The sequence below is a fragment of the Taudactylus pleione genome, unplaced genomic scaffold, assembly GCF_031769625.1.
Source record: "Taudactylus pleione unplaced genomic scaffold, aTauple2 ptg000185l, whole genome shotgun sequence".
Lineage (NCBI taxonomy): Eukaryota > Metazoa > Chordata > Amphibia > Anura > Myobatrachidae > Taudactylus > Taudactylus pleione.
Genome location: NW_028284587.1, coordinates 2,181,593 through 2,206,474, shown reverse-complemented (window position 1 = coordinate 2,206,474; position 24,882 = coordinate 2,181,593). Strand labels below are relative to the sequence as shown.

Here is a 24,882-nt window from a genome sequence, read left to right as displayed (position 1 = left end):
CATAATACTGTACATCACATGATGAAAACACTCTATACATATACTGTGACTCCTCCCCCGCTGACTGTCTCCCATAATACTATACATCACATGATGAAAACACTCCGTACCTATACTGTGACTCCTCCCCCACTGACATCCTCCCATAATACTGTACATCACATGATGAAAACACACTCTGTACCTATACTGTGACTCCTCCCCCACTGACATCCTCCCATAATACTATACATCACATGATGAAAACACACTCTGTACCTATACTGTGACTCCTCCCCCCCTGACATCCTCCCATAATACTGTACATCACATGATGAAAACACACTCCGTACCTATACTGTGACTCCTCCCCAGCTGACATCCTCCCATAATACTATACATCACATGATGAAAACACACTCTGTACCTATACTGTGACTCCTCCCCCACTGACATCCTCCCATAATACTATACATCACATGATGAAAACACACTCTGTACCTATACTGTGACTCCTCCCCCGCTGACATCCTCCCATAATACTATACATCACATGATGATAACACACACTGTACCTATACTGTGACTCCTCCCCCGCTGAAATCCTCCCATAATACTATACATCACATGATGAAAACACTCTGTACCTATACTGTGACTCCTCCCCCGCTGACATCCTCCCATAATACTATACATCACATGATGAAATCACACTGTACCTATACTGTGACTCCTCCCCCGCTGACATCCTCCCATAATACTATATATATCACATGATGAAAACACACTCCGTACCTATACTGTAACTCATCCCCCACTGACATCCTCCTATAATACTATACATCACATGATGAAAACACACTCTGTACCTATACTTTAACTCCTCCCCCACTGACATCCTCCTATAATACTATACATCACATGATGAAAACACACTCTGTACATATACTGTGACTCTTCCCCCGCTGACATCCTCCCATAATACTATACATCACATGATGAAAACACTCTGTACCTATACTGTGACTCATCCCCCCTTGACATCCTCCCATAATACTATACATCACATGATGAAAACACTCTATATATATATATACTGTGACTCCTCCTCCGCTGACATCCTCCCATAATACTGTACATCACATGATGAAAACACACTCTGTACCTATACTGTAACTCCTCCCCTGCTGACATCCTCCCATAATACTATACATCACATGATGAAAACACACTCTGTACCTATACTGTGACTCCTCCCCCGCTGACATCCTCCCATATTACTATACATCACATGATGAAAACACACTCTGTACCTATACTGTGACTCCTCCCCCGCTGACATCCTCCCATAATACTATACATCACATGATGAAATCACTCTGTACCTATACTGTAACTCCTCCCCCGCTGACATCCTCCCATAATACTATACATCACATGATGAAAACACACACTGTACCTATACTGTGACTCCTCCCCCGCTGACATCCTCCCATAATACTATACATCACATGATGAAAACACACTCTGTACCTATACTGTGACTCCTCCCCCGCTGACATCCTCCCATAATACTATACATCACATGATGAAATCACACTGTACCTATACTGTGACTCCTCCCCCGCTGACATCCTCCCATAATACTATACATCACATGATGAAAATACACTCTGTAACTATACTGTGACTCCTCCCCCGCTGACATCCTCCCATAATACTATACATCACATGATGAAAACACACACTGTACCTATACTGTGACTCCTCCCCCGCTGACATCCTCCCATAATACTATACATCACATGATGAAAACACACTCTGTACCTATACTGTGACTCCTCCCCCGCTGACATCCTCCCATAATACTATACATCACATGATGAAATACCACTGTACCTATACTGTGACTCCTCCCCCGCTGACATCCTCCCATAATACTATATATCAAATGATGAAAACACACTCTGTACCTATACTGTAACTCCTCCCCCGCTGACATCCTCCCATAATACTATACATCACATGATGAAAACACACTCTGTACCTATACTGTAACTCCTCCCCCGCTGACATCCTCCCATATTACTATACATCACATGATGAAAACACACTCTGTACCTATACTGTGACTCCTCCCCCGCTGACATCCTCCCATAATACTATACATCACATGATGAAAACACACTCTGTACCTATACTGTGACTCCTCCCCCGCTGACATCCTCCCATATCACACTCTGTACCTATACTGTGACTCCTCCCCCACTGACATCCTCCCATAATACTGTACATCACATGATGAACACTCACACTGTACCTATACTGTGACTCATCCCCCCTTGACATCCTCCCATAATACTATACATCACATGATGAAAACACTCTATACATATACTGTGACTCCTCCCCCGCTGACATCCTCCCATAATACTATACATCACATGATGAAAACACACTCTGTACCTATACTGTGACTCCTCCCCCGCTGACATCCTCCCATAATACTATACATCACATGATGAAATCACTCTGTACCTATACTGTAACTCCTCCCCCGCTGACATCCTCCCATAATACTATACATCACATGATGAAAACACACACTGTACCTATACTGTGACTCCTCCCCCGCTGACATCCTCCCATAATACTATACATCACATGATGAAAACACACTCTGTACCTATACTGTGACTCCTCCCCCGCTGACATCCTCCCATAATACTATACATCACATGATGAAATCACACTGTACCTATACTGTGACTCCTCCCCCGCTGACATCCTCCCATAATACTATACATCACATGATGAAAATACACTCTGTAACTATACTGTGACTCCTCCCCCGCTGACATCCTCCCATAATACTATACATCACATGATGAAAACACACACTGTACCTATACTGTGACTCCTCCCCCGCTGACATCCTCCCATAATACTATACATCACATGATGAAAACACACTCTGTACCTATACTGTGACTCCTCCCCCGCTGACATCCTCCCATAATACTATACATCACATGATGAAATACCACTGTACCTATACTGTGACTCCTCCCCCGCTGACATCCACCCATAATACTATATATCAAATGATGAAAACACACTCTGTACTTATACTGTAACTCCTCCCCCGCTGACATCCTCCCATAATACTATACATCACATGATGAAAACACACTCTGTACCTATACTGTAACTCCTCCCCCGCTGACATCCTCCCATATTACTATACATCACATGATGAAAACACACTCTGTACCTATACTGTGACTCCTCCCCCGCTGACATCCTCCCATAATACTATACATCACATGATGAAAACACACTCTGTACCTATACTGTGACTCCTCCCCCGCTGACATCCTCCCATATCACTCTGTACCTATACTGTGACTCCTCCCCCACTGACATCCTCCCATAATACTGTACATCACATGATGAACACTCACACTGTACCTATACTGTGACTCATCCCCCCTTGACATCCTCCCATAATACTATACATCACATGATGAAAACACTCTATACATATACTGTGACTCCTCCCCCGCTGACATCCTCCCATAATACTATACATCACATGATGAAAACACACTCTGTACCTATACTGTAACTCTTCCCCTGCTGACATCCTCCCATAATACTATACATCACATGATGAAAACACACTCTGTACCTATACTGTGACTCCTCCCCCGCTGACATCCTCCCATAATACTATACATCACATGATGAAAATACACTCTGTACCTATACTGTAACTCCTCCCCCGCTGACATCCTCCCATAATACTATACATCACATGATGAAATCGCTCTATACATATACTGTGACTCCTCCCCCGCTGACATCCTCCAATAATACTATACATCACATGATGAAAACACTCTGTACCTATACTGTAACTCCTCCCCTGCTGACATCCTCCCATAATACTATACATCACATGATGAAAACACACTCTGTACCTATACTGTGACTGCTCCCCCGCTGACATCCTCCCATAATACTATACATCACATGATGAAATCACTCTGTACCTATACTGTAACTCCTCCCCCGCTGACATCCTCCCATAATACTATACATCACATGATGATAACACTCTGTATCTATACTGTGACTCCTCCCCCACTGACATCCTCCCATAATACTATACATCACATGATGAAAACACACTCTGTACCTATACTGTGACTCCTCCCCCGCTGACATCCTCCCATAATACTATACATCACATGATGAAAACACACTGTACCTATACTGTGACTCCTCCCCCGCTGACATCCTCCCATAATACTATACATCACATGATGAAAACACACTCTGTACCTATACTGTAACTCCTCCCCCGCTGACATCCTCCCATAATACTATACATCACATGATGAAATCACTCTGTACCTATACTGTAACTCCTCCCCCGCTGACATCCTCCCATAATACTGTACATCACATGATGAAAACACTCTATACATATACTGTGACTCCTCCATAATAGATCACATGATGAGAACATGGGGCTGATTCAGTATTGCTCGTAAGTGCAATGCTGAACAGACTCACGATTATCAGGCATTTAAGGGACGGTCGACATTCCCAGGAAACAGGAGCGTGTTGGCCCCGTTTTCCGGCAGTGGCAAGGCCAGGGGCTGCGTCCACGGATGCGGTTTCCTGGCCTCGCAAGCCGGCGCCATTCCACCATTGCAACAGATGGTCATGAAGGTGATCGCAGTGATGGGATCACAAATGCAGCAGGGGGTGTCATACATATTAGCTAGGATGGAATTGCAAGGTTCCCTGTATGTAGCTTTACAATTCCGTCCTAAGCTGAATCACCCCCAATATACCTATGCTATGAGCCCCCATAATAGATCACATGATGAAAACATATAGGGGAGACAGATCATGTGACCAACGACCTTTATAATCAGCCTTTATGTCACTCTGCTCCGGTATAATAGTCACTGCTTGGTACAGACCTGTCATTTATTAGCTGAGGGTGAGCTATGTATTCTAGTAATTTGAACGAAAATTCTACGTAATATAAAGTGCAAACACCTGGTCACCAGTATATCATATGGTAAAAGCCTATAGGTTCTGTACATGTACAATGATCCCTTCTCACCTTATAGGTTCTGAGCATATACAATAATCTGTCATCAAATTATATAGCGAAAACCTATTGAGTATGTACAAGTACAATAGTCCCTTGTAAAATACTGACGTATAGAGAAGTGTCCTCCTACATCTATCCTCAATACACCCCGCAGCTCGACATGCCTGGCGTGAATAAGCTCTTGTGCAACGCTACTAGCGACTGCATCTTTTTTTAGTGAAAATGCTTTTTAATTGCAATGCGATGAGGACACACCAGGAGACTGTGCTGAGTAATGTGATATGTGACACCTGTATATCTGTGTGCTCCTGAGTCTGTATATGGGAGACTGCGCTGAGTAATGTGATATGTGACACCTGTATATCTGTGTGCTCCTGAGTCTGTATATGGGAGACTGTGCTGAGTAATGTGACATGTGACACCTGTATATCTGTGTGCTCCTGAGTCTGTATATGGGAGACTGCGCTGAGTAATGTGATGTGACACCTGTATATCTGTGTGCTCCTGAGTCTGTATATGGGTCACTGCGCTGAGTAATGTGATATGTGACACCTGTATATCTGTGTGCTCCTGAGTCTGTATATGGGACACTGCGCTGAGTAATGTGATATGTGACACCTGTATATCTGTGTGCTCCTGAGTCTGTATATGGGAGACTGCGCTGAGTAATGTGATATGTGACACCTGTATATCTGTGTGCTCCTGAGTCTGTATATGGGAGACTGCGCTGAGTAATGTGATATGTGACACCTGTATATCTGTGTGCTCCTGAGTCTGTATATGGGAGACTGTGCTGAGTAATGTGATATGTGACACTTGTATATCTGTGTGCTCCTGAGTCTGTATATGGGAGACTGCGCTGAGTAATGTGATATGTGACACTGGTATATATGTGTGCTCCTGAGTCTGTATATGGGAGACTGCGCTGAGTAATGTGATATGTGACACCTGTATATCTGTGTGCTCCTGAGTCTGTATATGGGAGACTGCGCTGAGTAATGTGATATGTGACATCTGTATATCTGTGTGCTCCTGAGTCTGTATATGGGAGACTGCGTTGAGTAATGTGATATGTGACACCTGTATATCTGTGTGCTCCTGAGTCTGTATATGGGAGACTGCGTTGAGTAATGTGATATGTGACACCTGTATATCTGTGTGCTCCTGAGTCTGTATATGGGAGACTGTGCTGAGTAATGTGATATGTGACACCTGTATAGCTGTGTGCTCCTGAGTCTGTATATGGGAGACTGCGCTGAGTAATGTGATATGTGACACCTGTATATCTGTGTGCTCCTGAGTCTGTATATGGGAGACTGCGCTGAGTAATGTGATATGTGACACCTGTATATCTGTGTGCTCCTGAGTCTGTATATGGGAGACTGCGCTGTGTAATGTGATATGTGACACCTGTATATCTGTGTGCTCCTGAGTCTGTATATGGGAGACTGTGCTGAGTAATGTGATATGTGACACCTGTATATCTGTGTGCTCCCGAGTCTGTATATGGGAGACTGCGTTGAGTAATGTGATATGTGACACCTGTATATCTGTGTGCTCCTGAGTCTGTATATGGGAGACTGTGCTGAGTAATGTGATATGTGACACCTGTATATCTGTGTGCTCCTGAGTCTGTATATGGGAGACTGTGCTGAGTAATGTGATATGTGACACCTGTATATCTGTGTGCTCCTGAGTCTGTATATGGGAGACTGCGCTGAGTAATGTGATATGTGACACCTGTATATCTGTGTGCTCCTGAGTCTGTATATGGGAGACTGCGTTGAGTAATGTGATATGTGACACCTGTATATCTGTGTGCTCCTGAGTCTGTATATGGGAGACTGTGCTGAGTAATGTGATATGTGACACTTGTATATCTGTGTGCTCCTGAGTCTGTATATGGGAGACTGTGCTGAGTAATGTGATATGTGACACTTGTATATCTGTGTGCTCCTGAGTCTGTATATGGGAGACTGTGCTGAGTAATGTGATATGTGACACTTGTATATCTGTGTGCTCCTGAGTCTGTATATGGGAGACTGCGCTGAGTAATGTGATATGTGACATCTGTATATCTGTGTGCTCCTGAGTCTGTATATGGGAGACTGCGTTGAGTAATGTGATATGTGACACCTGTATATCTGTGTGCTCCTGAGTCTGTATATGGGAGACTGTGCTGAGTAATGTGATATGTGACACCTGTATATCTGTGTGCTCCTGAGTCTGTATATGGGAGACTGTGCTGAGTAATGTGATATGTGACACCTGTATATCTGTGTGCTCCTGAGTCTGTATATGGGAGACTGTGCTGAGTAATGTGATATGTGACACCTGTATATCTGTGTGCTACTGAGTCTGTATATGGGAGACTGTGCTGAGTAATGTGATATGTGACACCTGTATATCTGTGTGCTCCTGAGTCTGTATATGGGAGACTGCGCTCTGTAATGTGATATGTGACACCTGTATATCTGTGTGCTCCTGAGTCTGTATATGGGAGACTGCGCTGAGTAATGTGATATGTGACACCTGTATATCTGTGTGCTCCTGAGTCTGTATTTGGGAGACTGCGCTGAGTAATGTGATATGTGACACCTGTATATCTGTGTGCTCCTGAGTCTGTATATGGGAGACTGTGCTGAGTAATGTGATATGTGACACCTGTATATCTGTGTGCTCCTGAGTCTGTATATGGGAGACTGTGCTGAGTAATGTGATATGTGACACCTGTATATCTGTGTGCTCCTGAGTCTGTATATGGGAGACTGTGCTGAGTAATGTGATATGTGACACCTGTATATCTGTGTGCTCCTGAGTCTGTATATGGGAGACTGTGCTGAGTAATGTGATATGTGACACCTGTATATCTGTGTGCTCCTGAGTCTGTATATGGGAGACTGTGCTGAGTAATGTTATTGTGACACCTGTATATCTGTGTGCGACTGAGTTTGTAAACAGAACCTGGCGTAGAATAAGAGCTATGGGCGCTGCATTATAGCACTTTGCACGCTGATTTAGAGACTCAGTCACACACAGATATACAAGTGTCGAATATGAAATTAATCAGCACAGTTTGCTGGTGCGTCCTAGTCACATCGCATTGCGTCTTGGACACATTTTATGGTAAAAATGGCGCAAAAAAAGCGACCAGCGCTAGCAGAGTCTCCCGGGACCTGGTGCGCCAAGAGGGGCTGTTTGGCGTGACTCCAGCAAGAGATATGTGAGGACAAATCTGTATGGTGAATATCTATAGCTTCTGTACAGGGACAAAGTAATCAAGGTCGATTTTGAACAAATTTACAAATAGTTTGTGAAGGACATGTTTACATGGTAATGTCCAATTCACCCAATTCACCAAAAGGCAAGTTACCCTGTAATACTCCACTTTTCAAACCTCAAACTGCTATTCATATCACAAACCTATAGTTTCTGTACATGTACAATGGTACAAAATGCCGACAGTCAAAATACTATAGCCGGGTAATTATCGGGGACATAGGGGAGTATTAGGTTTAGGGTGGGGGGTGGAGGTCCTAGGTTTGGGCACTGGGGGGGGGGGTAAGGGTTAGGTTACTTACATAAAGCTGTCGGGATTCTGACTGTTGTGATGCCGCTATCGGTATTCTGACCGGCGGCACCCCATACCCAACCCGTACTAAGTACTGTCTCACACGCAGGACCTCCCTCCACCCCTAAGGAAGGGGTCCCATTTCTCAGATATGCCAGCCCCATGCATCTATCCTATCAGACACAGACTAGATAGGACTAGGAAGGACGCTGAAGGGGACGTGGAGAGAAGAGGCCAGGAGCACAGGGGGTATACAGGGAACAAGAGGGCACTGCCCGGGACACCTGACATACTAAGGGGAGTGGTACAGGGTTTAGCAGGCGGACATGCATACTATCTACATTTCTGCATGTCCTATGATCTGGTGTTGCTATCACTTTCCATGGGATTACTTTTCCTCCACCCAGGTGTACTATACAAAGGAGAATACATTTGCAACATCAAAATGTACCAATTCAGACTTAGGGGCACATTTTTTAATGATCGCACTAGTAATGCATTTTGGGCGTGATATTAGCACCCATAATCGCATTACAGGATGTGGTCATATCAGCCGAATGCATTACTAAAACACCCTCATGTACAGCGGCTCCGATAGCAGCCCGCCCCTGCCATGTGCGATCTCTTCATTCCTGTGCTGGGACAGACCATACATGTGCCGCTGCCATTGCCTCTCCAGGCTAATTATGCGATGTGTAGCCCATAGGCTGCAGCAGGCAACCGCCATCCGCAGATGTGGTAGCCGATCTCCGGAACGCATCGGAAGTTGGTAAATATGGCAGTATCGCATCCCCCATAGAAACTATGGGGGATCCAGCTGCCGGCGGGAACAGAAGGATCACAGCAGGTTTTGGGGACATCTGCTGATGTCATACATTCAGAGGGTACTAAATCTTTGTGGTTACTCCCCCCCCCCCCAAAACAGGTGTTTTTCGGGGAATAAGACGCAAATAGCTATTGATAAATAGGCCTGATAATATAGGATTGTGGGCTCAGTGTTTTGGTACTGATGATGAGACGGGGGATAATAAGGTCATATATGGAGAGGGGCTCTCAGCATTCCCTATGATAGAAGCACCTGAACAGAAATACGCGCCGCTCGTCCATATTGTCCCCCCAAGACCACAGCCCATGTACAGCCCAGGTTACAGCACAGGACAGGCCATGTAGGAGGGATACAGATAGTAGGCAGTTGTTCCTCTCTCGTGATGAATTCCCTCCATGTGTTACCTGAATGATGCTGAGACTTAGGGCGATATATCACGTATGTAGAACACATAGCGTGTGTGCATATAGCCTGCTCCCCCCACCTTCCCCCTTACCGAGCTCATTACTTCTTATTCCAGGCACAAATCCCAAGTGGTAACACATTGAACTGATATATTAAGCACATTGACCTTTCTATTAAGTGGCTCTGTAGCCTAGATCTTATGGAGGAACCTACTAGGTGGGCCAGGGACAGACCCAGAATAATATGCAAACATCAGTCTGCACTTAGATCAATACTTCTGTAAACTTAATTACATCCGCAAATTGGCAAACACTGTTCTCTGGCCCGGAATACAAATGAAAGCGGCACTGCTGAGCCAATACAATTCTTACTCAGATACAGTACAGCTTGATCTGCCGGCCTCTTATTACGGCTGGGATGAGCCGCGTCATTATGTATCACAGATATACCATAGTCTTAATGTTAGTCACGAATAATGTTACTGTGGTGATATTCAGCACATAACCCTATGTGAGCCCCAGGGACTGGGGTTAGGGAACTTTTACTGTAGTCCTTGGAATATAGGAGGTGGTCACTTAAAAAAATGTGACAATTAAAGTTTATAGCGCCCTCTGGTGGTTACTAGCATTACAGCCAGGGACGGGACAGAACCTCCAGTGTCTGCATAGGGACAAAGTTATCAAGGTCGATTTTGAACAAATTTACAAATAGTTTGTGAATGACATGGTAATATATAATTCACCAAAAGGCAAATTACCCTGTAGTACTCCACTTTTCAAACCTCAAACTGCTATTCATATCACAATCTGTCCCTCACCTATCTAACTCTATATCCAGTATTTATCTATACATATCTATCAATCTACTGTATCTATGCTCATACCTATGTGACGTTACATATTACAGAAGACTCTTGGCCAGTAAGAAACAATGCTCACATGTGGTGACTGTCCTAGTGTGTCTGAGATTGTAGCTCATTACTGCTGTAAACCTATTCGCCACAGCAAGCGCTGGAAGCCTGTAACTATTTGGACATAGCTATGGAACTACAAGTCCCAACATGAACAGACAGCTCAGAGACACTGGAACATTTACTCAGTAGTATATTGGTGCATTCACTAATGTCTAACGTAGCTTACGTAAGCCATGAAGTCATATATTACTGATGAGCTGCCCACTACAGATCTACACATCACACACAGAAGTGACAATAAGGCAATAGTGGCAGGGAGACGTGAGTGACAGAAGCGTGGGACAATGTGGGGATCAGGGGAATGTGGGGATAAAAGTGCAGAGGGTGATGTGGGGGTCAGGGGAATGTGGGGTAAATGCGGAAGGCAGGGAGATGTGGGGTAAATGTGGAAGGCAGGGAGATGTGAGGTAAATGCGGAAGGCAGGGAGAAGTGAGGTAAATGCGGAAGGCAGGGAGATGTGGGGGTAAATGTGGAAGGCAGGGAGATGTGAGGTAAATATGGAAGGCAGGGAGATGTGGGGTAAATGCGGAAGGCAGGGAGAAGTGAGGTAAATGTGGAAGGCAGGGAGATGTGAGGTAAATGTGGAAGGCAGGGAGATGTGGGGGTAAATGTGGAAGGCAGGGAGATGTGGGGTAAATGTGGAAGGCAGGGAGATGTGGGGTAAATGTGGAAGGTAGGGAGATGTGGGGTAAATGTGGAAGGTAGGGAGATGTGGGGGTAAATGTGGAAGGTAGGGAGATGTGAGGTAAATGCGGAAGGCAAGGAGATGTGGGGGTAAATGTGGAAGGCAGGGAGATGTGAGGTAAATGCGGAAGGCAGGGAGATGTGGGGGTAAATGTGGAAGGCAGGGAGATGTGGGGGTAAATGCGGAAGGTAGGGAGATGTGAGGTAAATGTGGAAGGCAGGGAGATGTGAGGTAAATGTGGAAGGCAGGGAAATGGGAGATAAATGTGGAAGGCAGGGAGATGTGAGGTAAATGTGGAAGGCAGGGAGATGTGGGGTAAATGTGGAAGGCAGGGAGAAGTGAGGTAAATGCGGAAGGCAGGGAGATGTGAGGTAAATGTGGAAGGCAGGAAGATGTGGGGGTAAATGTGGAAGGCAGGGAGAAGTGAGGTAAATGCGGAAGGCAGGGAGATGTGAGGTAAATGCGGAAGGCAGGGAGATGTGGGGGTAAATGTGGAAGGCAGGGAGATGTGAGGTAAATGCGGAAGGCAGGGAGATGTGAGGTAAATGCGGAAGGCAGGGAGAAGTGAGGTAAATGTGGAAGGCAGGTAGATGTGAGGTAAATGTGGAAGGCAGGGAGATGTGAGGTAAATACGGAAGGCAGGGAGATGTGGGGTAAATGTGGAAGGCAGGTAGATGTGAGGTAAATGCGGAAGGCAGGGAGATGTGTGGGTAAATGTGGAAGGCAGGGAGATGTGTGGGTAAATGTGGAAGGCAGGGAGATGTGGGGTAAATGTGGGGTAAATGCGGAAGGAAGGGAGATGTGAGGTAAATGTGGAAGGCAGGGAGATGTGAGGTAAATGTGGAAGGCAGGGAGATGTGAGGTAAATGTGGAAGGCAGGGAGATGTGAGGTAAATACGGAAGGCAGGTAGATGTGAGGTAAATGCGGAAGGCAGGTAGATGTGGGGTAAATGTAGAAGGCAGAGAGATGTGTGGGTAAATGTGGAAGGCAGGGAGATGTGTGGGTAAATGAGGAAGGCAGGGAGATGTGAGGTAAATGTGGAAGGTAGGGAGATGTGGGGTAAATGCGGAAGGCAGGGATATGTGGGGTAAATGTGGAAAGCAGGGATATGTGGGGTAAATGCGGAATTCTGAGCTATGTGGGGGTAAAAGTGAAAGGGATATGTAGGGGTTATTTATAGGGTTAAATGTGGGGGGGAGGGAGGACAGTTTCCTGCACTGCTGTAACAGTGACTGTAACTATGGCTGTTACTTTACACTATAATACCCACAACAAAACAATTCATTTTTATTTTGGAAATATTTTGTTTTCTGTCCCTATACCCCTTAGATCACTCATATCACCTATCCAGCCATACACATCCACTGTACACCATAACATCTGATACACTTCCCCTCTAACCTTCAAAAATAATAACAATACATTGAATCAAATATGACAGCCCTAATTGTAACATCGTATCAGCCGGTAATATAAACAAGTGTAACCAGCAATAATAAACAGATGTGACAAGGGTATCCTCGTGCTCTCGTTTGTATATCTAGTGCCTGGACTCGTTCAGTCCAGGCACATCCCTCAGGTTGACCAGCATGTACGGGCGATGTCAGAAGCGACCAGCGGGCACGCACATCACTGGTCGCTTCCGATCAAAACATGCCCGATGCATGTGCGATTTGCAAGCGATTGCACGATAACGAAGTTGTTACCGTGCAATCGCTTGGTTAAATCGCTAAGTGGATACCAGGAGCTGGGAGCCACAGATGACACGGACTTAGCCTGTGTCCACGGATCAGCTCACATTCACCACAAACAAACTAGTGCCCTCTAGTGGCCTTGATGCAGAAGGCAGAGAGAAGCTTGGTCATGTTTAATGCTTACAGTTGTGCTGCTTTGATTTGTGAACTCCATATGGAGAGAGAGGCTTATGGAACAGATAAATCTCCTACTCTGCTAAGATTGCCTGAAGCCGGGGGGATCTTCGTATAAGCCAGTAGTTAGATGACCTTATGAAAGGCGACTGACATGATGTATCACATAGAGGATCCCGCATTGCTCACAGGATGAGGTGCATCCTGTGTGACCGGAGGATGGAGCGTGGACTGTCCTTACACTGTTATCTGTGTATAGGACAGATATAACCATTGCAGGCTGATGCACAATGTACAGCGTATGCAGGTGTTTCTGATGCAAAGCCTGATCATTCCCCTGCTGTAAGACGTATGACCTAGTGATGTACAAGTGATAAACAAAGAAGTAATTTTTATAGAAAGTAAATGAAATACAAAACCTACAACACCCTGTTGCATAAGTGTTCACACCCTGCCATAGTATGTCTGTAGTGGAGTACAGAGATAACCAATCGCATTCAAAATTAGGTTTTCCCCGTAAGTAGCATACACAGGACTGCAGAGACTCCCCGCGGCCCCCTCCTCACTTAGATCTCATACATGTAGCAGACTGCTTGGCAGCGCGGTCACGGCATAGCAAGGGCGTTGCCAGTGGCAACATAGATCCCTGCACTGCCAGACCCCTACAGAGACCCAGACCTGGTAATCACCCCCTGCTCTGCCCTCAGCTGTAGGATTTTCCTGCACTGCTCTCGGTTCAGTCCTACTAGCACAGTCTTAGATCCACAAGGAGCTTTCCTAACATCTAGGGGAGCTCGTTACTGATTAGTACCAATCAGGCGAGGGATATCAAACTATTCAAAGGCATCACACATGCCACGAAGCACTGTGACCCCTGGCACATCGGGGGGACATAACCAAGATCAGGACGTCCCAGGGAGACACTGAGGTCTGGGGCTGTAGGAATTTCTGGTCACTTATATGCAGATAGGGGATATTGTCAGCACAGAGAGAGAACCCAAATAGCTATAGTGCTGAATTATCTGGGGAACACACCTTGGTAAATCTGCACCTCAATATCACATGATGGAATAATGGGAAGATAGATTTCCCTCCGGCTATCACAGTAACCATACACCGGCCTTCTGCAGACTGTACTAAATACAGATCTATACTAACAGACCATTATTTAGGCATGAACACCAAAAGGCTTTTAATGATCAAGAGGATTTCAAACATAATGTCTTACTTATTATTTTGTGCATCTACCAATCACTGTCGCACATTTCCTTTCCTCCCTAATTATATACAGCTCATGCACGGGGAAGGGGGGGGGGGGGTTTGGGGATGGGTTATGCTGCACATACAGCTGTACTGTATAACACATAGAGCTTGGAATGTTTTCATTAATTTCATAAAAAACAATTTTGTCTTTACTTTCGTTCTGTCAGGAACTGGTCACTCCCTACATGTAACAATCTCCTGTAGGATGCCGGACAGAAGCCAACATCCGAGCCCATCTAAGTGTTATTAAATAAAACCCCACTCCGTATTCCAAATCATTGTGGGAGAAGTGTCTTATAGGTCTAGTGCAGGGGTTCCCAACCACGGTCCTCAAGGCACACTAACAGTCCAGGTTTTAAGGATAGCCATACTTGAGCACAGGTGACCTAATTAGTACCTCAGTTATTTTGATTTAACTATCTGTGCTTATGCATGGATATCACTAAAACCAGGACTGTTGGAGTGCCTTGAGGACCGAGGTTGGGAATCACTGGTCTAGTGGAACCTTTTTGCCCTTAATTCATCTGCTTAGCACAAAGGCAACATGGCTCGTCAGCCAAAGCGCACCCACCACACCTGCTGCGATGCATGGTGGTGGCCGTGTTACACCATGGAGTGGATTATGTTCCGCTGGGATAGGGGCTCCTGTCAGGATAGAGCACAGGTTCTTAAACTCGGTCCTCAGGACCCCAAACAGTGCATGTTTTCCAGGTCTCCTCACAGAATCACAAGTGAGATAATTAGCTCCACCTGTGGATCTTTTAAATGTGAGAGTAATGACTACACCTGTGCACCTACTGGCTGACCTGGAAAACGTGACCTGTGTGGGGTCCCGAGGACAGAGTTCGAGAACTACTGGGATAGAGGCATACGGAATGGCCCAGTCAGAGCCCAGGCCTCAGCCCCCGCACAGGAGATCCCCTCGCAATTTGATGATTCTTGAAATTTATTTCCCGGGAAGAGTGGGATAGAATTGCAAAAACCAGGGGTGCGAAGTTGACGGAGACTTATTCAAAAAGACTCATCGAAATAATAAAATGGCAGAAGGTGCTTCTACAAAGTATTAATGTAGGGGTGTGCATACTTATGCAACTGGGTACTTTTCCCACAATTTTTTCCTATGAATTTTGTTGGTTCCAAGGCCTCGTTAAAAGGTGGAAAAAGGCCTGACATGATTCTGGCGGATTTCAGGCTTACATGGCAATAAATACAAAGGAAGAGAGAAAAAGTATCATACAGCGAGGCCTCACCTGCACGCTGCCGAAATCCACGTTCTCGTAGTGGAAATGGGCGCACTCTGCCAGCTTCGGGAAGTGACCTTTGCTGAAGGATATTCTGATAAATAAGAAAAAAGAGTTAAGAGTGAATGATGTTGTTCTACAACACCTGAAGCGTTAATATTTACATACAATGAGCGGCATCACGTCATATGGCGCAAAATGCCTGGCGCAACTCAGACCCTACGAGAGGAGCAGCGCACCATATATATTTCTTTAAATGTTGCGTCTTAGTCACATCGCAGCCGCAGGAAAGATCCGCTCAGTGTTTCAGAGACGCTAGGCCGCGGCATTAACAGTACAGGAATTGGTATTACACACGTACAGGTGTAGCACAACGGAACTTGGCGTGAGGAAGAGCCGCTGCTTCGGAGGCCTTTTTATATAGATTTGGACTCGGTCGAACACAGATGTACAAATGAATAATAATAAAGATACAAATGATACTTGCAGCGCTACTACATGGGAATTCTTGTGATGTTTAAATCCTGTTGATCTCTCGAAAGGGTGACAGTATACAATTCAATGGGGTCAGTCAGTTGTTATTCAAAGAGTCAAGGAATGTATCAAGGTTGTATCAGGAAGAGTCAGCAGTACTCGAAACGCGTTGGTGGAGTTATATGGACTTACGTGTACCTATTTGATAACCTGTATCGTGGTTTAGCCCAGCAGCACCTCGCTTTGAAGGGCGAGGGAAAGGCGATTCCGGAATCTCCCATGACATTACTCACTTCTAAAGCGCCCTAGTGAGGTGCTGAATACGGTACGGTTCCATTTCGGCCATTTAAGGATATTGGCCATCATTCAGAGGCGGTCGCAAGAAGCGACCGCTCGCTCTGAATGAGGGCGGATGCTTACCTTTTCAAGTGCGGCCTCCTGGTCGCTAGCTAAGCTTACCACCCACAGCTTTAGCGACCGACCAGGTTGATGGTGGCGATGGTCAAGACCATCGGGGCTTGCGATGAGACCCTAAGGTTGGGTCTCGACAACAGCAAGCCCCAGGGAGCTTCCTGCTCTGATCGAGCAGGAAGCTCCCCACTGACATCACTGCTGATGTCAGTGCGGCCGCCCACAAAACGGCAGGCGTTCCTTGAGGAACACCTCCGTTTGTGTAGCCACCCCCCCCGCCCAGAAAACGGGGCGAGCTGTCAATCAACATCGACAGCCGCCCCTTTTGTAGTGAGCTCCGGAGCGAGAGAATTTCTCTCTCGCTCCGGGGCTTGTGCACCTTTATTATTATTCATTTGACTATTTCCGTGGTTTGTGGAAATCACTGTATTTGATACTGTGGCAGTTTTTTACTACTTGCGCCATTTGTGTTCTCTTTTTTGTACGTTTTACGGATGTACAAATGTCGCACACCCCAGTGCTCGGTGTATACCAGCAATGCAGCTCTGACGCTCCCAGTTGTTAGATATCGGACGCACATTTTCAGCAAAAAGACTCTGCGAGGGGCTATTTAGCGTAACTGAAGCCGCAGTATAAAAGGACCCGTCTGTGATACTATGTGATTACAGCATATAGAGAACGATCCGTGTGTGTTCTGGTGCCTGCTCCTCTCTCCTGGCTGTGACATGCTCGGATGTGTTACACACAATTCATTCTGAGATATTTATCATGCATACACTGAATACTGCCGTACACTAACACCTGTCACATGTAACACACAAGGTCACATTCAGGTATCACACACTCACAATAATACATAGCAGGTCACAATACACTTCTATTCACAATAACAGCATGAAGCATTTGTCATGTCACATCGCCCACGTGTCCTGGAAACACGGTTATAGCGTGGCGAGAAAGGGCGTTACCAAAAAAAAAAAGACCAACAAACAACTCACTTCTTGACGTTCTTCACTTTCATGCTGGCGGTGTTACCGCAGGACCGCGCTGGGAGCTCTGCGGCAATGAGGATCTCTCCAGGAACCGAAATATCTGCTCCCCGAGCCTGCCAACAGGAAAATAACACTTCTATTAGAAACAAATGTGACAGAAAGCATTTCATTTAAACAATTAGCCTCCACTTGTGGTTTGTGGGTAACGCCGGCACGAGGAGGAGGCCGGATTACTGATGCCATCATATAACCCAGCACATTACCAGACTCATTTAAGGACAGGCATAAATCTATACATAATACTACAGCAACTCGAGAAACAATCCAAAATCTACCGAAAACAGAACAAAATAAATGCGTACAAAAGAAAAGAGCTAATGTCTGAATATTACCCTGTTCTCCACCCACAACGCCAAAGGAAACCAGACTACCACTGCTCCAGCCGCAAACTGCAAAGCACCGACATTGGAGCAGGACCAGAACTGTGCGCAGCTTCCACGTTACATCACATCTGGGTCATCGTGTAGCAAGCAAAGCGTAGCAGAACGAATGCCGGGGCGGCCCAAATGTCACCCCTATACCTCTAATGGTGAAATAAGCAATGTACACCACGCAAATACAGCAATACCTGCTGACGTATTGTAACAATTCCTGGAAAATCTGTATTTTTCAGATTGTACATAATTGTACCATAACCCATACCGGAATCATTAGGACAACACGAAGCTGGAACATATTCTGTGCGAATTTTCCATGTAGAAAGAATATGGGATGTAATTGTCTAAGACAACCTACAGCAGAACGACACCGCTAATGTCAAGCGCCCACCAGCAGATGGCAGCAGTACTGCAAGTTGTGTCCCAGATAGAGTCTTTGGAACTGATAAAACATCAAATAAGTGACGTTTATAGAGAAAGTCCCTGAAAACCATCACTGGGCAGTATGAGCTGTGAGTACACAGATTTAGACAGCCAACTATTAAACCATCTCTGGCGCACTGCTAGTACTCCATGTGACTAGGCCGCAATTAGAAGTAATTGCTGAAACGGACGCAGATATAAGCACCTCGGTCACATACTGTACTAGGGCTACATCCGCCTGCCCCTTCCCAGCATGCTCCTCTTCTCTAGGAGCCAAGCCACATTAGCGCAAGAGACGAGCGAATATACAGGACAAGCACAAGTCTTTCTGTGGGGAAACGTGTATTATACAGAACAACCACAAATATTCTAAATGGGGTCATTCCATGTCCAGTGGACCAATTTTGAGCATTGATGTATATGTCAGACTAACTTTGAGAAAAATTTTGTTCACAATATGCAATAGTACCAAAACCTGTGGTCCTCAAAGTGGAAGTGGGTGCAACTATCAAAATTGGAGATGGTCAGGTGGGGACCCCTGCCCACTTGACGTGACTTGACCCCCAGAGCTAGTGATCTCTATAATATGGAGCTGCCACGAATGCAGCTTTTTATTACGCTATTTTTGCAAAACAAGTCATTACGCTCTGGTTCAAAATGATCAACTGCAAAAGTAGTACGTATGTCCCTTTATCCTAAATGCAAGATGTATCAGCAACTGTCCATCTATACATCAAATATATGCAGACATATCAGTCAGAAGAACCATGTCTGGTGTTCAGGACATGTTGGGGGTGTAGTGTCCTATGTCTGTATACAGTGTAATAGATGTGTATTATGATCATGTACAGCGGTCAGGACATGTTGGGGGTGTAGTGTCCTATGTCTGTATACAGTGTAATAGATGTGTATTATGGTCATGTACAGTGGTCAGGACATGTTGGGGGTGTAGTGTCCTATGTCTGTATACAGTGTAATAGATGTGTATTATGGTCATGTACAGTGGTCAGGTCATGTTGGGGGTGTAGTGTCCTATGTCTGTATATGGTGTAATAGATGTGTATTATGGTCATGTACAGCGGTCAGGTCATGTTGGGGGTGTAGTGTGCTATGTCTGTATACAGTGTAATAGATGTGTATTATGATCATGTACAGTGGTCAGGACATGTTGGGGGTGTAGTGTCCTATGTCTGTATATGGTGTAATAGATGTGTATTATGGTCATGTACAGTGGTCAGGTCATGTTGGGGGTGTAGTGTCCTATGTCTGTATATGGTGTAATAGATGTGTATTATGGTCATGTACAGCGGTCAGGTCATGTTGGGGGTGTAGTGTCCTATGTCTGTATACAGTGTAATAGATGTGTATTATGATCATGTACAGTGGTCAGGACATGTTGGGGGTGTAGTGTCCTATGTCTGTATATGGTGTAATAGATGTGTATTATGGTCATGTACAGCGGTCAGGTCATGTTGGGGGTGTAGTGTCCTATGTCTGTATACAGTGTAATAGATGTGTATTACGATCATGTACATTGGTCAGGTCATGTTGGGGGTGTAGTGTCCTATGTCTGTATACAGTGTAATAGATGTGTATTATGGTCATTTACAGCGGTCAGGACATGTTGGGGGTGTAGTGTCCTATGTCTGTACAGTGTAATAGATGTGTATTATGGTCATGTACAGTGGTCAGGTCATGTTGGGGGTGTAGTGTCCTATGTCTGTATACAGTGTAATAGATGTGTATTATGGTCATGTACAGTGGTCAGGTCATGTTGGGGGTGTAGTGTCCTATGTCTGTATACGGTGTAATAGATGTGTATTATGATCATGTACAGTGGTCAGGACATGTTGGGGGTGTAGTGTGCTATGTCTGTATACAGTGTAATAGATGTGTATTATGATCATGTACAGTGGTCAGGTCATGTTGGGGGTGTAGTGTCCTATGTCTGTATACAGTGTAATAGATGTGTATTATGGTCATGTACAGCGGTCAGGTCATGTTGGGGGTGTAGTGTCCTATGTCTGTATACAGTGTAATAGATGTGTATTATGATCATGTACAGTGGTCAGGACATGTTGGGGGTTTAGTGTCCTATGTCTGTATACAGTGTAATAGATGTGTATTATGATCATGTACAGCAGTCAGGTCATGTTGGGGGTGCAGCGTCCTATGTCTGTATAGAGTGTAATATATGTGTATTATGATCATGTACAGTGGTCAGGACATGTAGGGGGTGTAGTGTCCTATGTCTGTATACAGTGTAATAGATGTGTATTATGGTCATGTACAGTGGACAGGTCATGTTGGGGTGTAGTGTCCTATGTCTGTACAGTGTAATAGATGTGTATTATGGTCATGTACAGTGGTCAGGACATGTTGGAGTGTAGTGTCCTATATCTGTATACAGTGTAATAGATGTGTATTATGATCATGAACAGTGGTCAGGTCATGTTGGGGGTGTAGTGTACTATGTCTGTATACAGTGTAATAGATGTGTATTATGGTCATGTATAGTGGTCAGGTCATGTTGGGGGTGTAGTGTCCTAGGTCTGTATAGAGTGTAATAGATGCCATTAATCTCGGCATTGTAACGAGGGTGCGGGGCTGCGATGACGCGATTGTGCTGTCGTGCCCATGCCCCGCCCCATTGAAGCTTCATGTTCTGGGCCAGGCCCCCTATTGAAGTGACACGTCCCTCCGCTGCTGAGGATGCCCGACAGCTCCCTCCCGGAAAAAGGGAGCTAGAAGTCGGCAACTCTGGGTCAGGTCATGTTGGGGGTGTAGTGTCCTATGTCTGTATACAGTGTAATAGATGTGTATTATGGTCATGTACAGTGGTCAGGTCATGTTGGGGGTGTGGTATCCCATGTCTGTATAATGTGTAATAGATGTGTATTATGGTCATGTACAGTGGTCAAGTCCATACTTCCCTACCCTCCCGATTCGGCCAGGAGCCTCCCGAAAATTGGGTGCCACTCCCAGCCCTCCGGAAAGTCAGGCAAGCCTCCTGTTCCCCAGCAATCCATCTGCCCCCCCATGTACAGTGGTCAGGACATGGTTGGGGTGTAGTGTCTCATGTCTGTATACAGTGTAATAGTAGTGTATTATGATCATGTACAGTGGTCAGGTTATGTTGGGGTGTAGTGCCCTATGTCTGAATAGGGTGTAACAGAATGTATTATGGTCATGTACAGGCGTGAGGTCATGTTGGGGGTGTAGTGTCCTATGTCTGTATAGGGTATATTAGAAGTGTATTATGGTCATGTACAGTGGTCAGGTCATGTGGTATCCGGATGAACAATCGACTATCTAGATAACTACTAAATTGGTTAACACCAGATGGTCGACATGGAATTGGTCGACTGACAAATTGTTGACAGTGTAAAAGGTTGACACCCAATATGTGGCGTGATAGTCCAGGTTCCAGTTGTTTCGGGTAGATGGTAAGGATTGGGTGTGGTGCAGACCCCATGAGGCCATGGACCCCAGTTGTCAATAAGGCACTGTGCAGGCTGGTGGTGGTTCCATAATGGAGTGGGGTGTATTCACGTAGAATGGGATGGGTCCGCTGGTCCACCTGAACACGTCATTGACCAGTAATTGCTACGTTGTATTGCCCGATGACCATTTGCAGCCGTTCATGGACTTCATGTAGCCCTACAACGATGGAATATTCCAGCAGGAAAATGTACAGTGTCAGTGGTCCAGAGTTGTCCAGAATTGGTTCGAGGAGCATTCTGGAGAGATCTGGCAAATGGTGTGGCCACCACGTTTGCCTGACATGAACAAAAATGAGCATTTAAGGGACGTGGTGGAGAGGTAAATTCGCAAGATTATGCCCCTACTAATATGAGGGAGCTGTGGGTCCAACACCGTACCACCAGGTATCTAGCCCATGACTTGTGGCACCTCAGTGTACATTAGAGGCGACACGTAAATTAGGTTTTTCTTGTGTGCTTATTCTGAAACTCCTCTTTTCTGTTGGGTTTAAAACAGGGATGGGGAACCTCAGGCCAGGGCCGTATAAGGCCCCCGTAATCATCAGAGCTTTTTTCTGCTAGCCTCATCTGGAATGTCACCCTGCAGCCAGAATCTATGCAGCAGTGCCGCCTGGAGCGTCCTTAGGACGCTTCAGACGGTCACACCTCTGCCCTTACAGCTCCCCGGAGCATCCTCAGGATACTCCGGGCATTGCTGTCATCACCGGCAATTGTGGCCCATCCCTGTGTGACATCACACAGATGGATCGTGGCCTGCACCAGGCCCGCAAATAATGTTCTATATATCAAAATGGCCCTTGGCAGAAAAAAAGGTTCCCCACCCCTGGTTTAAAAGACAAACATATGGCAGCTTATATGATTGGCCGCCAGGCTGCCTGTCACAGGCTCATCTCTGCTGAGTCCCGCCCTGATGAGTAATTCCCACCCCTCTCTGCAGTGTCAGGTGCAGAATAAGGAAAAGAAAATCTATAAGAGGGAAGTAAAAAAATAAACCACCACCAGGGATCACAGGGTGTGTATAGCCGGTCTGTAGGCTGCTGCACATTTGTACCAGACTGTACTTACATCTATAGTCTATATATACTGCCTCATAGCGTCCTATGGGTGCAGATGCACACATTACTGTTGGATAACCAGCTGTCAATGTTAGCCTATGCGTACATAAAGCAACAGACCTATAGGGTCTCCTATCTCCCACCTCCCACAGACGTTCTTAAATTACAAATGTATTCCCTGCTGACAGAACACACATCTGAGCTGCTCATTCATTGTTCTGTTGTTTAGGCCAGTTTCCCTCTAAAGTAAATTTAGCTGGTGTAATACAGGGACAACCAAAGTGATTATATATATATAATCATACTGTGCATCTGGAAAGTATTCACAAAGCTTCACTTTTTCCACATTTTGTTATGTTACAGCCTTATTCCAAAATGGAATAAATAAATTTTTGTCCTCAAAATTCTACACACAATACCCCATAATGACAACGTGTAAAAAGTTTTTTTTTGAGATTTTTGCAAATTTAATTAAAAAAAAAAAAAAAAAACACTAGGAAATCACATGTACATAAGTATTCAAGGCCTTTGCCATGAAGCTCAAAATTGAGCTCAGGTGCATCCTGTTTCCACTGATCATCATTGAGATGTTCCTACAGCTTGATTGGAGTCCACCTGGGGTGTTTGAAAGGCATACACCTGTCTATATAAGGTCCCACACTTGACAGTGCATGTCAGAGCACAAACCAAGCATGAAGTAAAACCCTCATACACTCACTGGTCATCTCCAGATTGGACTACTGTAACCTCCTCCTATCTGGCCTCCCCAAATCCCATCTCTCTCCTCTCCAGTCTCTCCGTAACGCTGCTGCTCGGCTCTTCTTCCTCTCCAAACGCTCTACATCTGCCTCCCCTCTCCTACAAGCCCTCCACTGGCTCCCCTTCCCTTTTAGAACCCAATTTAAGGTTCTCACACTCGCTTACAAAGCCTTCACCCAATCTTCTCCCATATACATCTCTGACCTCATCTCCCTTCACTCTCCTGTCCGCCCTCTTCGTTCAACTAATGCACGACGCCTTTCATGCAAGCTGATTACTTCCTCCCATTCCCGCCTCCAAGACTTTGCCCGCGCTGCTCCCCACCTCTGAAACTCTCTCCCACTCCCCATCAGACTCTCCACCTCTTTGCAATCCTTCAGACAGGCTCTTAAGACCCATTACTTCATCAAAGCCTTCCAGATATCATTCTAACTCCCTGCTACATGCTCCTTCCTCCCCATCTACCCCATCTGTGTCACCCTTGTTTGTCTTCCCCTCCCTTTTAGAATGTAAGCTCTTACGAGCAGAGCCCTCTACCCTCTTGTGCTTCTCCCTACTTTAGTTTCATCTACTTCTTACTAACCACTAGGGCACCTAACACTTGGTTGCTTATGCTCTGTTGCTTATCTGGGTGTTATGGTCGCTAATGTAGCAATATATATTATCCATGTCCTGGTCCAGTATTGTATTGTTCTGTAAGTCGCTTGTCTACAACTTGTTTATGTACTTTGTAAGGCGCTGCAGAATATTTGTGGTGCCATATAAATAAATGATAATAATAATAATGAAGTCTAAGGAATTGTCTGTAGACCTCCGAGACAGGATTGTCTCGAGGCACAAATCTGGGGAAGGGTACAGAAAAATATCTGCTGCTTTGAAGG

At 45.4% G+C, this 24,882-nt stretch overlaps 1 protein-coding gene across 6 annotated transcripts in view; it reads right to left on the bottom strand.

Moving 5' to 3' along the window:
* ARHGAP32 (Rho GTPase activating protein 32) overlaps positions 1–24,882 on the bottom strand; it is a 313,447-nt gene that overhangs the window by 100,097 nt on the left and 188,468 nt on the right. For all 6 annotated transcript variants that reach the window (XM_088476258.1, XM_088476259.1, XM_088476256.1 and 3 more), the window contains 2 exons: positions 17,831–17,937; positions 15,957–16,041 (listed from right to left, as the gene is read on the bottom strand). In XM_088476258.1, coding sequence (XP_088332384.1) covers positions 15,957–16,041; positions 17,831–17,937 — 192 coding nt within the window. The remainder of the gene's footprint in view (positions 1–15,956; positions 16,042–17,830; positions 17,938–24,882) is intronic.